The following is a 19,194-nucleotide window of genomic DNA, read 5'->3' as shown; positions in this document are numbered from 1 at the left end:
AGCACTAATGTAAATAAACTTCCCCCATCCTCATAATTACCTATACTCTACCTGTACCCCTCTACCCATGCGTAACCTGCAGCACTTTCTACAACCTCAGGATTGGATTAATTCCCATCATGGGCCCTTTGTCTCCCAAGATCCAATCATCCAAAGCATTGTAATTTAATTATAATGACTTTAATTAAATCAGAAGGACGAGTAACATGGAAATGACATACCAGCAAAATAATCAAGTTAGCACAGTCCTTGTTTAAAAGCTACATCCTGCCCCACTGGAAGAGGAAGAATTGAATGATCAGAGAAAGCACTATTCTCTCACCCCGAGGGTGAGCACAACTCAGGGTTGAAGCACATTGGCAGAGAATGGTGAGGAAGCTTGCACTGATGCAACTCCTGCTGTACCTGCTCTGTGGGCAAGTGGAGGACCTGTGTATCATCAGAGCTGGCAATTCAGTAAACCTCACAAATACTAAATTAACGTATTTTGAAAAATATGTTGGATCCTTGTACTCGGAGTTCTCTTATAACTTCTGGAAATCCTGCTGTCTCTTTTAAGCAGGTTATTAAAGATAGTGGTTTGGACAAACAAATTTGAGAATGAAATCCATCGTGCCAACTGAAACACACACAAGGAACGTGACACATGTTCATTTAGACCTCATCATTTTGTATGTATAGCTGAGATTGTTTTTTCCAGTGTGCATTACTTTGCATTTATCAACACTGAATTTCATCTGCCATTTTGTTGTTGCTGAACTATTGTAAATTAAGGGTATGATTCAGGAGAAGCACTTAAGCACATGCTTAAGTCCCATTGAAGTTCAAAAGGACATCGGTATGCGTAAGAGAGATGCTTGAATAGAGATGCTTTTCTTATTCAGGTTCTGTATGAATCTTATTTTTAAAAGTCTCATTTGTGCATGTAATTGTGGCTGCTGTTTGCAGAGAATAACTGTGATAGTGCATGAAAATGCTGATATAGGTTTCTAAGAGCCAAATTTTGCCTTCCTTATTCATACTGAATAATCCCTTATTATGCAATTAGTCGCACTGATTAGGCTTAGTAAGACACTATTTGTTGTGAATAAGGATGGCAAAATTGGGCCCTAAATGGGGGTAACTGTAGTGCAGGCCAGTTCTCTCCCGTTTTAACTGAATTTGGAAGGGTTCATGCAGCTCTAATGAGAAGACACTTACCACAACTATTGTAATGGAACACTTCAGCAAGAAGAAAACTAGCCTCTTCTGTAGCTTGCCCACTCTGAGGAGTGCATGAGGCCCTGCTCTTATCAAAATTTAAGGTTTCAGCATTTGGGTGAATCCTGGATAGAGTTTAGCTGATCAAGAAGCAATAATTAACAAGAGAGTTCAGATGCATCAGTATATTTCCAGACTGTTTTTAGGTTTAGTATTTTAGTAATGCTTTTCATGACTCTATTTTCCATTCTGTGTAGACACCTCTTTATGTTGTTAACCATGGGGAGACTGGGCCAATTCGATGCAACAGATGCAAAGCCTATATGTGTCCCTTCATGCAGTTCATTGAAGGGGGAAGAAAGTATCAATGTGGATTTTGCAACTGCATAAATGACGGTAAGTGACATTTATCTACTATTTGTGTATATTCATTCATTCATTAATGCTAACCGGAAACTGCATCTGTAGTATTATTTTCTTGATTTACTTATTTGGAGTCAAATCCTGGCCCCATCAAAGTGAATGGGAGTTTTTACCATGCATCTCTATGGGACAGTCAGTACTTCATCTATGGAGTCTTTTTGGCATGTTATTCTCTATGATCCAAATTCTCCATTCCTAGTCAGACTGAATAACTTATTTAACTTTTGAAAACATTTATTGGTCAGATTCTCAGCTTTTGCAAATCAGCTTGGTTCTGTTGAAATCAGGGAAGCTGCTCTGATTTTCATGGAGGATCGAGCCTTTGCATCTTGTATCAATAGAAAAGATTTCAGGAAATATAATTGAACAAGTTTGAAGAAATAGCAGTACTTGAATATGTAACATTACAAAAAATAAAGTTCAGTCAAGTTCTTCTGGTGACACCTTCACTCTTCTGTTTCCTTTTATGGAGGTGAAAATATGGAATTGGATTTCTTCACTATCACTTTAAATTGGGCATAACAGCTCTTTAACTGGTGCTGGGGAGACAGAACATTGCAACAATTAAACCGCACTTTCTTTGATGATGTGGCCGTGAATGGATACAAATACTAGACCCAGTTATTCTTTCTGTTATGGACCTTTTGCTCCACTCCACAAAGGCACTGTAAACTTAGTAAAGCCAGCAGTTATGGAATTCATCCAGTTTAGGCTGAATCTCAAAACGACTTAGGCAGAGTAATGGGGGCATTTCCAGTGAAAAGTGCTTCTGCTCCTTAGTGGTTCTCCTGCTGCAGAGCAACTGGACACAAATTTGGCCCCTGTGGCTGCTCTAAACAGTCCTCAGACAGTCCCAGAATAAGGACAGCATAATCATGGTGTAAAGCCACTTTTGCTTTCAGCACCGCTCTGTTATTTTCTATATATTCCTTTACCATGCAGCCGGAACAGAGAATTGGGGCCCTACGTTTGATGTGCAATGCAACCACAACTGGAAGATGATTTCTTGACAACATCCTGTCATATGATGGGCCTTCAGCTAGTTGTTCTGCGTATGAAAATTATTAGTCAGATGTGCCCAGTAGGATTCCATATGAATTATTTTTTAAATAGTTTACTAAGAAAATATGCAGAAACTCTTTGGTCAAATCCACTTTTAAAAAGAAATGTTCTGTAACAAAATATAGCCATGCAAAACAATGAAATCCTGTCTGTAGCTTCATCAAAAGTTTTCTTTTTTAAATGCTTTGTCAACACAGGATATGTTTTTGCTCTATTCCAAACTGCCAGCTAGTATTTCAAATGAAAATAAATGTATTTAAAAATGCTTAAGTGCCTGGCAAAGAACAAATATTTAGAACAACGTAAGAGTAGTCATGTCTGTGACCATGCATTTAATGGTTAAATCACCTATTAATCTTACTGTGACAAGCTTGGTTTTCACAGAAGATACCATGCCATATTTGTTCAAGTGTGCTGCATGTGACTCATAAGTAAGCGTTCTTTTGCTTTTGGCTGGATCCCAAATCTTTGCCAGAACTAGTCTTTCTAGACATTTGTATCAAGTTGGATTTCCTCAGCAGGATCACAGTGGTATAGTGCTTTCCCTAATACAGTAATCTTTTCAGCTCTGAAACATGAACCTTGAAAGATTCATGCCAACTCCTTTTTGGCTTGAAGCTCAATCTTTTGGGCATAGTATAGCAGATAGCAAGTTTTATTGTTTGTTCAATTTAAATTCTCATAAACACATACTGCGTGCATTATAAACAGTGTAAATATCGTCATGTATTCATTAGAATATCAGTTTAAAGCATACTTTGTACTTCTATGGTGCCTTTCATCCAAGAGTCTTAAAGCACTTTACAACCTTTAGTTGAGCCTCAAAACTCCCCCCGCAAGGTAGGTAAGCATTGTCCCCATTTTACAGGTGGGGAAAACTGAGATGTAAAAAGCTTAAGTGAAGGTATCCGAGAACTAACTGGCGAAGGGTTGCTGCCTTCTCTTGCTCTAAAAATTAGAGAAGAAATGTTATTGCCATCCTCCAGTTCAGATGCAACTATTTAATTTTCTTAGGACTCATTTCCTAAGGTTGTCAAGAATCCTGCAGTGTAATCTGTGTGATTCACTTTTAGTTGTGAAGTCCTGCACCTCTCCTCTATGATTGCGGAATGCTCCCGACACAGTGGAACAGAACAGAAGGCCAGGATTTGTAAACCCTGTTAGAGCAACCTTCTGTGCAGCAGGACTTGTGGGTGGAGTGGGGCTGTCTGGTGGAGAGGTGGGGCTGATGACTCTGACTCTGCAGATCCATCGGCATCTCTCACTGGAACTATGACAGCTTCAGTTTTGCAGTAGCTAGCCTGGAGTAGTCCTTCTGTCCTTGCATCCTTGGAAAGGCAGATTCTTCTCCCCAGCCTGTACCATCCACAGCTACTCAAGCTTGTGCAGGATGAGTGCGGAAGATTCAAGTGTTCACGAGAGAAAACACCCAGTCTTTCAAACACAGTAGGAGCACGCATGTGACAATAAGCACAAAATAACTTTTTTCTTTTTAAAACTGTGCAGTTTCTGCATAAAATTAGTTTCCCAGCTAAGCATTTGCATTCCTTCCTCAAGTGGTGAAATGGGAGACTGCATTTGTTCTGTTGTGTTTATTAAAAGAAGAAAAATTAGTTTTACTGTTTTTCTTTAGTCCCTCCATTCTTCTTTCAACATCTGGATCACATTGGCAGAAGAACAGACCACTATGAGAGGCCAGAGTTATCTCTAGGATCATATGAATATGTCGCTACATTGGATTATTGCAGAGTAAGTATTTCCAGCATGGAAAACTGTTTACAAATGTAGGTAAAACAAACTGAATTTTTTAAATACCTAAAGCAGAATAAAGCTTTTTCTACTTCACACCAGAAGTTCAGAAGTCTATGAACATTTTTAAAATTGAAGCATGGAATAATATACCAAAACTAACCTCCTCCTCCCCATCCACCCCCACATAAACACTGTTGCTCGTGGTTTCTGTTATAACAATTGTTGAATTATATCATTGTCAAATAAGAATTACAAGGCATTGCAGCAAAGGTGGTGGATCCACTAAGTTTCAGCTGGGGCCTTGATTTGGTCCTAACTGTATGGCATTGTTCTAGAGGCTACAGTTGAGATTTTCAAAGCAGTGTCACGTGTTAGTCACATGTCTTCTATTAATTTTAAAGGCAGATGTGTGGCTAAATCTCATTCTCTGCTTTGAAAATCTCAGCCTAAGAATTTGACCTGAAACTTTTCATTTCTGGGAAAACTGGTGTGTTTGACCACTATGTTAGCTGTGGAAGTATGGTTTGGTCTTCATATTATGAACTCACTGAGGGCCTCATCCAAAGCCCATTGAAATGAATGAAAGTCTTTCCCTTGATTCCGGTGTACTTTGGGTAAGGCCCTTAAACTAGTTGGGGAGTGGAGGAATTAAGAGGATTCCCAATAGAGCTTGAACAGTTCAGCATGGTTAATTGTTAAAATAAATCATAATGGTTGTGGGTGGCTGAGAGATCTGAGCTTTGGGTTTGAAACAGACTACTTGGAGTCCCAATTTCATAACCCAGCAGGGTCACATAAACCCTTTACATCTCTGTGGTTGATAAACTGAGTTTTCTCTGTTCTTTGTAGATGTGAATGATCCCCTGGTACTTTTGGTAAAAGTAACGGTTTGCCTAATGTTCTTGGCTAAACATACACTTCTCATCCCCACTTGTGTGCACACAGGTTGCTGTGCGCAGCATATCTGCTTGGCTGCCTTCCTACTCCAGAAGTGGCTTCAAATTGTGAACCTGTCCTTAACAGGAGTTCATTTTTTAAAATAATTGCAGACACGTCTTGTGCTTATCTTCAGAAACAGTTTAACTCAGTCAGATGTCTAAGCACATTGTTCTTAGAGCTCAGACATCTAAACACCTTAAATGGAGGAAAAGATTTTAAAATCCAGCCCTTTGTTAATTTACACCATGTACAGCATTTGTGTGCAACCTTTTAGATTTTTCTGTCTTCTTCTGTGGGGAGGTCAGTAATAGCTTATCAAACTCCTTATCCATGTTAGAAATGTGGCCAAAAACTAACGTAAGCTTAATCCAGAAAAGTGTTGGTAAAAATAAAGTGTAGGTACATGTTAAGTCTGTTGTAAAATCAAGACACATTAAAAATGCCCCCCCAACCCCCAGTGAGACTGATAAAGTAAATAGCTTTCTCAAATTAACATTAAGTAGCAGACCACATCTCTGAAGATAGATTGGGCTAGTATTTGATCATGGTTCCTGTTAATAGTAAATTGGTGACAATTAGTGACTGAGCAGTGATGGAGTGTTTCCACTCACAGAAAACACGTGTGGTTATTTATATTAGCTTACATAAAGAATTATTTTCCTACAGGCCCTAATCCTGCAAGGAGAAGTGTGTGGTTGGATCCCTATGTCCACATGGAGCCGTATGGGATTCAGGAGGGTTCAGTGCAGGTGGAGGGATCTGTCTTGGTGGTTCTAGGGCACAATCAAGGCCTGAAAGGACAAAAAATGGTTTATCGTTTTGGTTATGTCCTAGATTTGTTCGAACACACATGCCACGCACATAAAATAATTTGAGAGAACTTGCTGGTATTTTCCCAAGTATGAAGTATTTAAATTCTTATTTGAACATGCCTTTGCTAGCTTTTAGCTTAATTCACAGTATGTCAAGTGTGATGTTCTCCGTCCATGATGGAGCTCTAAGACATCCACATTCAGTTCTCATCGTAGACCAACAAAACTCCTATTAGCTTCAATGGAGGGAAGATCAAAGTAATGATAAGCTTAAGAATTCAGTCGGAGCCTGCATAGTCTTGAATGCCCTTAACGTCCATTGAAGTCAGGGATTTGGCTTCAGAACATCAACTTATTGCTAAGATTTTAGTCAGTATGTGTTTTTGTTGTTAGTAAACTTGAGGAACTCAGCAGGCTGATTAGCTGACCTCATAGTTCACTGGAGGCCTGATCCAAAGATCACTGAAATGATTGGGAACCGTTTCATTGACTTCACTGGGATCTGGATCAGGACTCAGATCTGAAATGAGCTCAAGTAGGAATGAATATATATATATTCAATCCATTTACTGTAGCTGAGGTTCCTGCACAATATAGGGAGGGGGAGGAATAGGAATATAATGCGGGAACCTTAGCTACAGTAAATGGATGTCTCTCCATCAGTGTCAGTAGAGCTGTGCTCATTTATGGCAGCTGAAGAGCTGCCCCATAACTTTTGAAAATTAATTTGTCTATTGGGTGTGTCCACTAAAATATCTTCAAGATACTTTTTGTTTGTTCTAGAACAGTGTTTCCCAAACTTGGGATGCCGCTTGTTCAGGGAAAGCCCCTGGCGGACCCGGTCCATTTGTTTATCCGCCGCGTCCTCAGGTTTGGCCGATCACAGCTCCCGCTGGCCGCAGTTCGCTGTGCCTGGCCAACAGGGGCTGCGGGAAGTGGCATGGGCCGAGGGACGTACCAGCCACCGCTTCCCGCAGCCCTCATTGGTCTGGAGCGACGAACCGTGGCCAGTGGGAGCCGCGATCGGCCGAACCTGCAGATGCGGCAGGTAAACAAACTGGCCCGGCCTGCCTGGGGCTTTCCCTGCACAAGTGGCATCCCAAGTTTGGGAAACACTGTTCTAGAATATGATTCTTTTTGACGCTTGCATCTTCAGGTAATAGTTTTATATCCAAAGCTCTTGACACAAAGCTTAATTCATTCAGGAGTTCTGAGAAGTAGCTTTTTGTCAAGGAGCATGCTATTATAATCTTCTTGTTACAAAAGTGCACGTTGGTGTGGATTTGTTTCAAGATTTTTTTTTAAAAAAATAAATCCATTAGAAATATAAAGCCTCTTTGGAAGTGTTAAGCTATTGCCTGTTGGGAATCTGACAGAGTTATTTGATATTTTTTTCCTTTGGTCTGAGTCAGTAAAGTTTGTTTCTTTTCTAAATCTCAGACCAAAACTGAAGGATCACTTCCTTTGGGCTTATCAAACGATGAGGACGAACAGCTACAGAAAATGTTAACAAATAACAGCTGTTTTGTATTATTGCTCTTCTGTTAGGCGGATGTGGCAAAAGCACAACATCTCATTTCTGTCCTATATCTGTCAGAAATTAGCCAAGATCTTTTTATAAACTGCTGTGGGATTTACAAAAGTATATTTGATTTTTTTGAAATAGGGTCCAAATACTGAAATAAAAACAGCTTGTATAAACATGGCCTGATTTTCCTCCCAGATCAGTAGAACTCCTGCCTTACAGTGGTGTAACTGAAGGGAGAATGAGGGCCATAATTTTAAGTTGAGGGTAAATGTATGGGGGATGGGAATGTTATAATTGAGGGGATAGGTAATGAGAAAGTGGAGTTTCATTTATAGGGTTGTGTTTCAAATACGACTCAATAAGTGACTGGAACTATTTATCTGATGGCTGTGGAACAGCATACATGATTGGCTTTGGACCATTTCCTAGTGGTTGGGTGTCCACCTCATAAAAACAAACAAGCAAGCAAGCAAAAACACCATTGCACGAGACCTTAAATAACAATCATTGCTAGTTTTAGTAGGGAAGCTAAAGACTGAATAGTCATGGAAACTGAACTGCTGTCACCCCTAGCAGTGCCTTTAGAACAAAGCCAAGGAACATTTTGTGAAACATTTTAGGCCAGGTCTGTACTACAGAGGTTTGTTGCTTTGTTTGTAGCTATCTTAGTGGTGTGAAAAAACCATACCCCCAGCCAACATAGTTATGCTGGCGAAGCCCCTGTGTAGACACAATTATTCTGGCAGAAGAGTGCTTCCATCAGCTTAGCTAATTTGTTTGGGGAAGTGGTTTAGCTACTCTGATAAGAGCAACTTCTCCTGTTGGTATACGCTGTGTCTTCATTAGGGAGCTCTGCTAGTACAACTGAACCAGCAATAGCATTTCTAGTGTAGGTAAAGGGTTAGAGAAGATTGCATCGCTGCTGCCCATGCCGTATTTGATTTCTGTTGTGAATAAAGGACTTCAGTGTCTGGGTTGCATTAAACACACTTAAAACCAACTTCACCAAACAAGGACATTCCACCAGAGAAGTAGGTTGCATCATGGATCGGGCCACCCAAATACCCCAAGAACCTCCTTCAATCTGGCAATAAAACTCCCTCTGACTGTGCACCCTTAGTTGTTACTTACCCTGTATATTTTGCAGTGTGGAGTGGTATCATTAAACAGTGACAACCCATACTCAATGGCGGCGACCACATTCTTAAAGAAATCTTTCTTGAACTCCTTCTTCTGGCCTTCAAACAGCCCCCCAGCCTCTCCAAGCTCATCATCAGAAGCAAGCTCCTCACAGACCAGGACACACCTGCACTCAAAGCTGCAGCAGACCCTGCCAGAACAACAGATACGAAACCTGCAGACATTTCTTCACTGCTACAATGATCAACAACCCACCTCTCTGCAAAGACACACCTTTCATGGTTCCTAAGCATGCTTAGGCAACATGTGGTATCCCCACCAAAGGCCCTAGTACAACAAATGGGTGAAACCAGTCAATCACTATGCTCTTGAATGAACTCTTTCACAGAAAAATAAGACAAACACTTTTCACAAAACAATCACTCCATACCTGACCTCACAGTCTTCATCCTCAAAAGGAAACCTGCACAACACCTTCAAAAGATGAGCCTGGGAGCTTAAATTCATAACTTTGCTAGACATTAAAAATCATGGACTGACTAGACACACTCGATTTACGGCTTATGAGAACAGTTTATAACCCACTAACAAACCTGCACCCCTCCCTGGCTGCCATTTTATTTTTCCCTTCCTTTCCCTGTGACTGAAGCGATGTTAATGGGCCACTTCACTTTACATGGCTCCTTGAAATACATGTTAACTACTTATGCTAAACAATCTGTTCCACTCTGAGGGCTAGTGTACACTGGCGGTGCTAAAGCGCTGCCATGGCAGCGCTTTAACATGCCTTGTGTGGTTGCGGTGCAAAAAAATACCTCCACGGGGGGGTGAAGCTCCCAGCAGTGGGGCACTGTCTACACTGGCACTTTACAGCACTGAAACTTGCAGCGCTCAGGGGAGTGTTTTTTCACACCCCGAGAGAGAAAGTTGCAGCGCTGTAAATTGGCAGTGTAGACAAGCCCTGAATCTGAGTATGTTTCCCAGACCTGAAGAAAAGCTCTGTGTAAGCTTGAAAGCTTGTCTCTCTCACCATCAGAAGTTGGCTCAATAAAAGAGATTACCTCACCCACTTTTTAACAACTTTATAAATAAATGTTATATATAGAAACTTGGTGTAGCTTAGTACAGTATGTTCATCATTTTTACGTTACCTGCAGTACGAACAAGAAATAACATGTAAGAAGTTTTACCCAGAAGAATCAATACCAACCCAATATGTTGCTGGGTGCCTAGCTCTTGTTTACATATAAATGATATGAGCTCATGCTTTATTTATCTTGTATAAAATCAGCTGTTTCTCAAAGTACAGGGGGCCTTTCAGTGGTTCTAAATTCAGCTGTTGTCAAGATTTGCTGGAGCACAAAGCATGCTTATTCACAGCCAGTCAAAGTGCAGGAGTTGCACTTCTGAGGAGAAAAACGTCTCCCAGGCTGCAAAAAGAAAAAGATATTATATGTTGTTAAAAAGAATATTGTAGACAGAAAAGTTTGGTATCATTTGTAATGCTTCTGGTGAAAGTTTTTTATCAGGCCTGGTCTTGGCCCTGAAAATGTTGAAGAGCATGCATGTCAGAATAAAAAGCACTTAACACAGCAGGGATCCTGAGGAGACTTGAATAAAGACAGTTAAGAAAGATGATCTATCATGAAAACATTAATATAAAGTACATGTAGAGTACAAAGAAAACACACACAATTCCTATCAACAACAGGACTCTGAATAGGCATAGGTTTCAGAGTAACAGCCGTGTTAGTCTGTATTCGCAAAAAGAAAAGGAGTACTTGTGGCACCTTAGAGACTAACCAATTTATTTGAGCATGAGCTTTCGTGAGCTACAGCTCACTTCATAGGCATAAAGGCCAGTCCTAGCTAATCTCAGCGCAGGATCAGATCCTAAAGTGACTGAGTTGTTTTGTTTAATTCCGATTGGTCTCCTATAGCTTATCAGTGTTAATGCTGATGGAAATTGAATTGAAGAATTTATGCTAGTGAAATGCTATTATACAAATATACATGGAATGGAAAAATAAAAGATGTGCGAAGAGCCAAAGACCTGTTGTTTAAACATTTGAAAGTTTACAGAAAACTTCCTGTAATATTTGTCCACTTCCAATAAACACCTTCACATTGATGTTTTAGACTAGTAGGAAACTATTATCCTGTAATAATGGTTTATTCCAGAGATGGTGCTTTTCAAAGATTAGATCATCATTTTAATTATTATTTATTTATTTAGTATAGGTGTCAACCATCAAATAATTATTTGGATTGCCTGTTTGAGCTGTCTGTAGATTTTGTTGGACTTAATGTGTCACTCTTTCTAGTTTTGCTTTGTGGATGTGGATGATGATTGTTTCTTTTCTGTAGAACAACAAGCCTCCAAACTCACCAGCCTATATCTTCATGATCGACGTGTCCTATAGTAACATCAAGAGTGGCCTTGTTAAACTCATATGTAATGAGCTGAAGACTGTGCTGGATAAACTTCCAAGGTAAAGAGATCACAGTGTGTTTTGTATAATTTTCCTCATCTCAGCAACTCACTTGCTGAACAGAGAAAACAAAAAAAGCTTCAGAAAATATCAAAATTATGATAAGTTTTAGGACAATAATTGGCAGATCACACTAGACTACATATTTAACATTGTTGACAGTTCTAAAATAGTTTGACTGGCATCGAGGCTTGCTTAACTCATTAAGGGTAAAGAGCAGTTATGCAAGTTAAAGATTTGGTTGGTTTTTATGGTTTTAGAAACTTGAATAAAGACAGTTAAGAAAAATGATCTATCATGAAAACATTAATATAAAGTACATGTAGAGTACAAAGAAAACCACACACGATTCCTATCGCCACCAGGACTCTGAACAGGTATAAAGGCCTGTCCTAGCTAATATCAGTACATGATCAGATCCTAAATACTGTAATTAGATTTTTTTTAAAACACATTTTCGTCAAGAATTTTTTTTGTTGCTTTCATATAGTTTTTAATTCCTTTAAGGGAATTATTATTAAGATTATCCATATAAGGCAGTCTAACAAAATTTGCTGATTTTCCCCCCCACGTTTCAATGTATCTTTGCACTCAGCAGCCGTAGTTAAAAGCTTTTGCAGGAAGATGAGATGAAATTATAATAGATATCACCCCCCTCATTAAAATTATTGTTGTTGTTATTATTTATTATTATATGCATTTCCGAGATGCTAAAGGAATTGCTCTTTGCCTTTATTGTAAGGAGAAGGGATTGCTGTTATCCTATGATGGCATGTGGATGGCCTAAGTGGGTCCAGCAGACAGGCAATTAGCTCCGTGCCCATGCCTCTGTCAACCGTATCCCATGGGGGCAAGGTTTATGGTAATAAGGAAGTATATCTGCTGAGGGCAATTGGAGCTAAGGGCTTATGCCAGGCAGTCCTAATGAAATGGCTCACTGATAGGCAGGAGAAAGGGCAAGTGAAGCGGGTAAGGAGTAAGCCCAGATCCTCAAAAGTATTTAAGCACCTAAATGCCTGGAAGGATCTGGGGCTAGGTTACCCCAGGAGTCTCAGAAAAGGCAACTCCCATACCAAGTTAAAAGGGATTAGAGTTTTCTGTAGCCTTATCAGGACCTCTGTTTTTCCCCTACTTGCTTAAAACTGTTCAACTAAAACTAAAATGTTCCAATTTGGGTGCTTAAAACCAGTCCCTCAAATGTATATTTAGGCACTGAAGTCTCTGGAACTTGTGGGTGCTCATCACCCTAAAAGTCAGACTCTGAATATTAGGAGTTAAACCCCTACCAGGCAGGCTCTAAAGAGAACTGTGATGTGTTTGAGCCATGTTAATTAACGCTGTCTGCTTCCACATCCATGACTAATCTTTAGAATTGTGAGAGAGGAAACTGCAAAATTCACTATTGAGGTGATATGTGAAGAGTATCCTCTTATAGAATTGCCTAGATGCATGTTGCTTAAGGGTGTTTTGGTTAACTAGCTAATGTGTGCATCTCTTTTCCACACAGTAAAGGAATATATAAGTGGAGACTATTACTAATCCCTTGGCCTTGTCAAGATACTAAATGTTGGAATAGCCTTCTTGGTGGTTACCTCAGTAACTGTGTCTGAGTGGCAGGGTAGAATTAGAACCTTCCCTTCGGAAATGATTCATCTGTCTAGGTGCAGTTTGCGAAGTTATTTCAAATAAGTCATAATGTAGCCCAGGAAGTATAGACCATTGATTTATTTTTGATCAAAATAATCCTTTTATGATCCAGCTGTGTTTCCATGAGCCAAGAATGGCAGATTAACATTCTACACCGACATGAGAATTACAGATTGGAGAAAGGAAAAATGAGTATTTTTACATTTTAAATTAACTTTGTGAATCGCCATAGGCAATTCATTTTTAAGATATCTTGAAAACAGCGAGATCTGATAGGAAATACCATGTCAGGATTCTTTTATGTAGCTAATTTCTCTTTATTGCTTGACCCTCAACAAAGTAGGAATTGTAATAAAACACTGTTTTTATTTCACCTTTTCCCCCTGCTTGTGGGTACTGGATGTCCAGAGCATAAGCATGGGCTCATCCAAAGGTCAGATCATGGGCTAGAGTCTCTGTTGGGATGACTCTACTGAAATCAGTGGGGTTATGCAAGCAGAAATGTTGGCCTCAAAAATGATACACTTTGACTAGCGGCTGATTTGTAGAGAAAATATTTCTGTAGTAAGATAAGAGGGCTTTTTATTTAAACACTTATCTTTACAGTTGTTGTTCCACTTAGTGTTAATTAACACTGTTGTTATTTAATGACTGTATATACAGCAGGGACCAAGAGAACAAAACATACAGGGCCAATTAGTGGGAGCATGTACGTGTCCATGGGCAGGATTGTATCCACAACCAAATGCTGACCGTGCTATGGTAGAAATAAAATAAAAATTTGTTTTTTTAAAAACAACGGGCAAAGTATTTCCTCAGAGTTTTTAAAAATATTCAACTGCAAACAATCAGGACCAAATCCTGACTCCTCTGAAGTCAAGGGGAGTTTTGCCATTGACTTCAAGTGGGAACAGGATTTTACTGTCACTGAAGGACAAATATTTTTTAGAGTATGGGTTCTCTATCTGGACATTGTGAACAGGTTTCGAGGTCTCATTTGCCAAAACCTTTTTTCTGTTGTAACATTTGGGTGGAGCAAGCTGAGACCTGATTTTCTAGAGAGTGGCACATTGGTTGTTTGTGATTTGCACTAGGTCACAAAGAGTACATTTTACCCTGGTGTAGAGGAGCAGCCAATGCCTCACTCAGGTCCTCATGATGGTGGTTTCCATCCTATCAATGTGCTTTTGAGGGGCCTCAGTACATCACAGATCAACTCGTAGACTATTGCAGACTGCCACAGAGAGAATCTGGCCAGTCTTTTCTGGACAGAGATGGTGTCCAGCTGACAACTCATATTTGAAGGGTAAACCCGGGGCAATCTTCATTTATCTTGACAAATGAATTTTAATTTTATGACTAGCTGACAGAGTTCTTCTCTGAGATAAGTAATTTATTTGCGTGGGTGAATAAAATACCTGTGGTTTTTATCATCATCCTTATCATAGGAAAGGGTAGGTAATGATGCTGTTCCTAGGCTGGTAGATTTTTTTTTTAAACAATTTTGCAAAACTGTTAAATAGTATGATAACTTTTTAGCATACGGATATATGTACTGTAGTATATTTTATACACTTAAATTCCTAGTAACATGAGACTTTGCACATTGGGGTATTAAATTTTTGTGGGGCATATGAGTGAAACCTCTGGGAGTTTGTTTGAGAATTACAGTATCTGGTTTGTGGATTAGTGACTTTCTATCATGTTAATTTGTTCCATGCACAAATGGCAATCATACACTTTTACACTGAATGACTTCTGTTGTAGATTGATTTTCCTGTTTCCCTTAATCTAAATAATCCGAGTCCTTTCACTGCAACTTCTGAGTGTCTTGTGACTGTTAAAGAATATGTAGATGTACATCCCTGAGAGGTAGGGAAATGCTGTTATCCCCGGTTTACAGATGGGAAACTGAGGCACAGAGAGATTAAGTGATTTGTCCAAGGTCACACAGGAAGTAGATAACCGAATTGAACCTGGATATCCCACATTTTGTTTTGTTTCTTTTTATTTTTTTAAGCAATGTTGTTGTGTTTTAATGGGGGAAAAGAATCAGACAAATGTTCTGACCGGCACTAGTAGTAATGTTGCTGCCCAGAGAGCTGTAGAGGTGCTATCTTCATAAGAATAAGGGCTGAATCTGCTGTTTACAAAATTCCTGGAAGAGGGACAGCTGTGAGATACGCGGTATGGCAGCCCCATACCGGTTGTTGACCTGATAGGAGCAAACAACAAGCAGTATTGAACAGTTTACACGGTACATAACACAGCTATGGAGGGAATGAAAGTGGCTGATAAACAGAAAGAAGAAACATGAGATTGACTCTCACAAGTCCCAAAGTACCATTAGATCACCAGAAGATGTTCCCAATAAGTGGAATTACTGTTCCATCAGTCATTAGCAGTAAGTATCATTGAACTTTAATCTGTTTCCAATAAAGCAGATTTTTCAACTAACTGGGTCTCCTTTTTAGATTATATGTGACTGTTGCTCAGTTGATTCCATATTCGGGACTTGCCCTTTGGATGGGAGGCACATTTGATAAGATAGATTTAAAGAAACCAAACAAACAAACAAAAAGTTTATATCAATTAATTTAATTAGATTATATTAACTAGCACTAACTCTACGATTGGGACATTCCATCTTGATGTTGGTTGTTCTACCACACAGACGTTATCTACCAGCACCCTGGCATTTCAAACAAAAACTGGCAAAATAAATGTTACAAAATTATTTCCAGTTCTGTTTTATATTTTTCTCACAGAGAAGAGCAAGAAGAGACCTCAGCTATTCGAGTTGGCTTTGTCACCTATAACAAAGTTCTCCATTTCTTTAACGTAAAGAGCAACCTAGCTCAGCCTCAGATGATGGTAGTATCGGATGTTGGAGAAGTCTTTGTTCCTTTGCTGGATGGTTTCCTTGTCAACTTTCAGGAATCACGATCTGTTGTGAACAAGTAAAGAACTAATTTTTCATTTTTGAATATGAATTGAATATTCTTCATTATTGCTTACAGCAAATAATGATCCTTCCAAAAAGTCAGCCAGAAATCTTGGAAGCAGAGAGATCACTACCTTGAAATAAACTGGATTATTTGTTTTTATCTGAAAGTCTTAGAGGCGAGCAAGCATTTAGAAAGCTTGTACCCTAGTTTTCCAGTTCTGAAACACAGAAAAGAGCTATCAGCTGGCCTTTTCAAAGCTGAGATAGAAAGCAAAATTTACCCCATGTGTGACAGAGAACACAATGTACTGGACATTGCTTACAGAATATTGGAAAAGGGATTGGAGCATTGTGTAGTATACTGCATGTATTTCACTCCACTGACATGTATGCTACAAGCTAACCATGATCTTATGTTCCTGAAGTCCTCATAGTACAGTTACTCCCCAAATTTAAGCTACTCTGCTTTTTTTATTTCAGTATCATGTGTGACTTGACATTATTTTATAATTAAATTTAAAAGTGTAAATTTTGTAAAATTTAAAATCCAGACAGTTTTATAGTGGCTGGAAACCTACAAATTTGCATTACTAAAATTCCTTTGAATTTTATTTTAATGGAAAGCAAGTTATTGTGTAAAAAGGCTTGATGTGTTACAGATTTTTAGGTATTAACACAAGTATTCTAACCAGCTGAAACACTTGATCCTTTTTCCCTTTCATAGCTTGTTGGACCAGATTCCAGAGATGTTTGCAGACACTAATGAGAGTGAGACTGTCTTTGCTCCTGTTATCCAGGCTGGCATGGAAGCACTAAAGGTTAGAACGTTCCTGTGTGTGTGAGAACAAAGTCTTTACTAGGATAAGCTACGAAAATTCACTTTGCTAATGACTTTGCCAAGTTCTCCCACAAATTGCAGTGGGAAACCAAAAGAAACCACTGATAGTTTCCAGAACTTAGATTCCATTATTGACTGGGACGGGCGGGTGAATGATTGACAGACACCTGGGATGGGTTTCAGCAACAGGCCACAGCTTTATTAATTATACCTTGGGGAGGGGCACTACATTGCCCGCCCCTGGTTCTCATGTAGCAGGCATTTAATTGGGCCCAGTAAGAATTACTGGGCTTTTACCACAAACCAGACAACTCAGGTAGACCCTCCCCAGTCTATCTCAGGAACTCAGCTCAGTTGTGAAACTCTTCCTTCCATCACATCCTCCACAGAAGGGTGGTGGAGTAACCCACAGGGCTGGGTGGGGGAACCTCTGTCCACAAAATCTTCAGACGACTCCTCCACTCTGAGCACTAGGTCCAATTGCACATTCTCGAGGCTCATTTACCTCTGGGCACTGGCCCTGTTAGCCTTTACCCGAACTGGACAACAGCTGAAGGTAGTGATGAGTCGATAGTCATAACAGTGTGATATGAACCTTGTATCCCACTATTTCTAACCCAGATGTACCTCCAGGTGGCTGCCAGAAAGGTGAACAAAAACAACCCACTGGACTACAAGCCAGTTTGGTCCAATGGAAAAAATTACTTCCTGACCCCCTAAAAACAAGGGGTCAGTGAGACCCCCACAGCATCATAAGCAGCACAACTATAAGTAGAGGGAGAGAGGGAGGGCAGGGCACCTAACTGGACAGTTTTGAACAAGAGGCTTTTGAAAAGCCAGGGTTAGCTTAAATAGGTGGTTGCAGGGAACATAGCAGCCAGTCAGCTGGCCTTGCCTCTTTTGCCCAGCCAGTGACTAAGCAGAGAACCAAAGTGGGGGTTGAGGGAGGCAGTAGCCCCTGCTTCCTTCCCTACCACACATGTGTGTTGGACTTCTTTCATTCCCTGCTGGCCAGTCTGAAGACCTCCCCCCACTAAAGGTGGTAAGGGGGTATTCTAGCAGCACCTTCGAGCCACTATACTGAAATTTGGGTCGGTGTTTCCATTTTAATATCTATTTTCTGATTTTTGCTCACTGAGAGGCAAATGCAGACCCTAGTGCCCAGTCTGCATAGACTGGACACTTGAGAGAAGAAGGGGATCAGGCTGTGAAGCAGCTATGGAGGTTACTTCAGCCTGGAATCTTAAGTAATGTACTCTGGGCACTTACCCAGCCCACTTACTCTTATGTATACAGGGAGAATGAGAAGAGTCAATGCAGTGGTGGGACCCTCAGTCCTGCCCAGGCCCCAGCCCCAAGCGTACTCTTCTTTGTGTACAGAACTGCATTAGTTCCACTGAACAGGACACTGCCACGGCTTTGCAGGAGAGGGCTGGATTTTCCTCTTAATCAACAAGTTTTAGTAGCTTGAATACATCAGAAGGTGAAATACCCTGGACACAGTGCATCTCCAGTGTTTTCCCATGTGCCTGGTAAGTGCTAACAGTGGCAATTAAAAGAATGCCACCAGGCTGCACCGTAGCTTTTACAGGGACAGAAAGCAACAGCTAGTGGTTTAAAATACAATCACTTTGATTATCTGTGAACTGTCTACAAAGAAAGCAAAAACCCACAAGATGATAATCTTCTTGCACTAAAAAAGGAGACTATTTCCTAGGCCTTTTTGAGCTATTAATTTAATAGCTCTTCTCATGAACTATTCTTCAGTATCACAATGTACGTGTGCAAAGATGATGTATTCATTTAATCTGTTCTTCTGTCAGGTCCTTTTTCTAATGGTATTTACTTTTAGTTTTAAAAAAGTAAAATTGCCATTCAGAACTATACAGAACTATACAAATTCCCTCCGATGTTTGCAAAAAAAAAAAAAAAAAAAAAGGGGAATGACCCTGATATTAACCTGTAAAGAATAGCTACGAATAGTAACTGCTATTCATAAGGCTTTTAATGCAAAGAGCACACATTCTATGTGCATATTAACAAGAGAACCATTCCAGTCTAAAAGGGAAAAAATAGGTTAAATTCATACTGGTGGAGATATATTTTGGCCCAGTACATATACATAATTAAAACTGTCTAGCATATTTTCAATTCAGAGCAGTTTTAACCAAGAGCAATGCTAAAGTAAAAGGACTTTCTGATTTTTAATAATGTGATAAATAAGATGATGCTATTAAGCTTCAATAAAAGATGTTTGTTCTAACATAAATTGAGGAAATTGACATACACATATTTTCTTTTAAAAAAAGCCATATGTCTGAGTGAAATCCCAGCCCCATTAAAGTCATTAGGAGTTTTGCCATTGACTTCAGTGGCGCCAGGTTTTCACCCCCAAGAATTTAAAAGTTTACATT

The 19,194-nt window shown here is 39.7% G+C and overlaps 1 protein-coding gene across 2 annotated transcripts in view; it reads left to right on the top strand.

Moving 5' to 3' along the window:
* The window catches only part of SEC24D (SEC24 homolog D, COPII component), a 95,070-nt gene that overhangs the window by 56,924 nt on the left and 18,952 nt on the right, over positions 1–19,194 (top strand). For both annotated transcript variants that reach the window (XM_073340990.2, XM_073340991.1), the window contains 5 exons: positions 1,458–1,596; positions 4,319–4,434; positions 11,224–11,348; positions 15,764–15,955; positions 16,667–16,760. In XM_073340990.2, the coding sequence (XP_073197091.1) occupies positions 1,458–1,596; positions 4,319–4,434; positions 11,224–11,348; positions 15,764–15,955; positions 16,667–16,760 (666 nt within the window). The remainder of the gene's footprint in view (positions 1–1,457; positions 1,597–4,318; positions 4,435–11,223; positions 11,349–15,763; positions 15,956–16,666; positions 16,761–19,194) is intronic.

This window comes from Lepidochelys kempii, chromosome 4 (genome assembly GCF_965140285.1).
Source record: "Lepidochelys kempii isolate rLepKem1 chromosome 4, rLepKem1.hap1, whole genome shotgun sequence".
NCBI classification, from domain to species: Eukaryota; Metazoa; Chordata; order Testudines; family Cheloniidae; genus Lepidochelys; species Lepidochelys kempii.
This window is presented reverse-complemented; position numbering and strand designations above follow the sequence as displayed.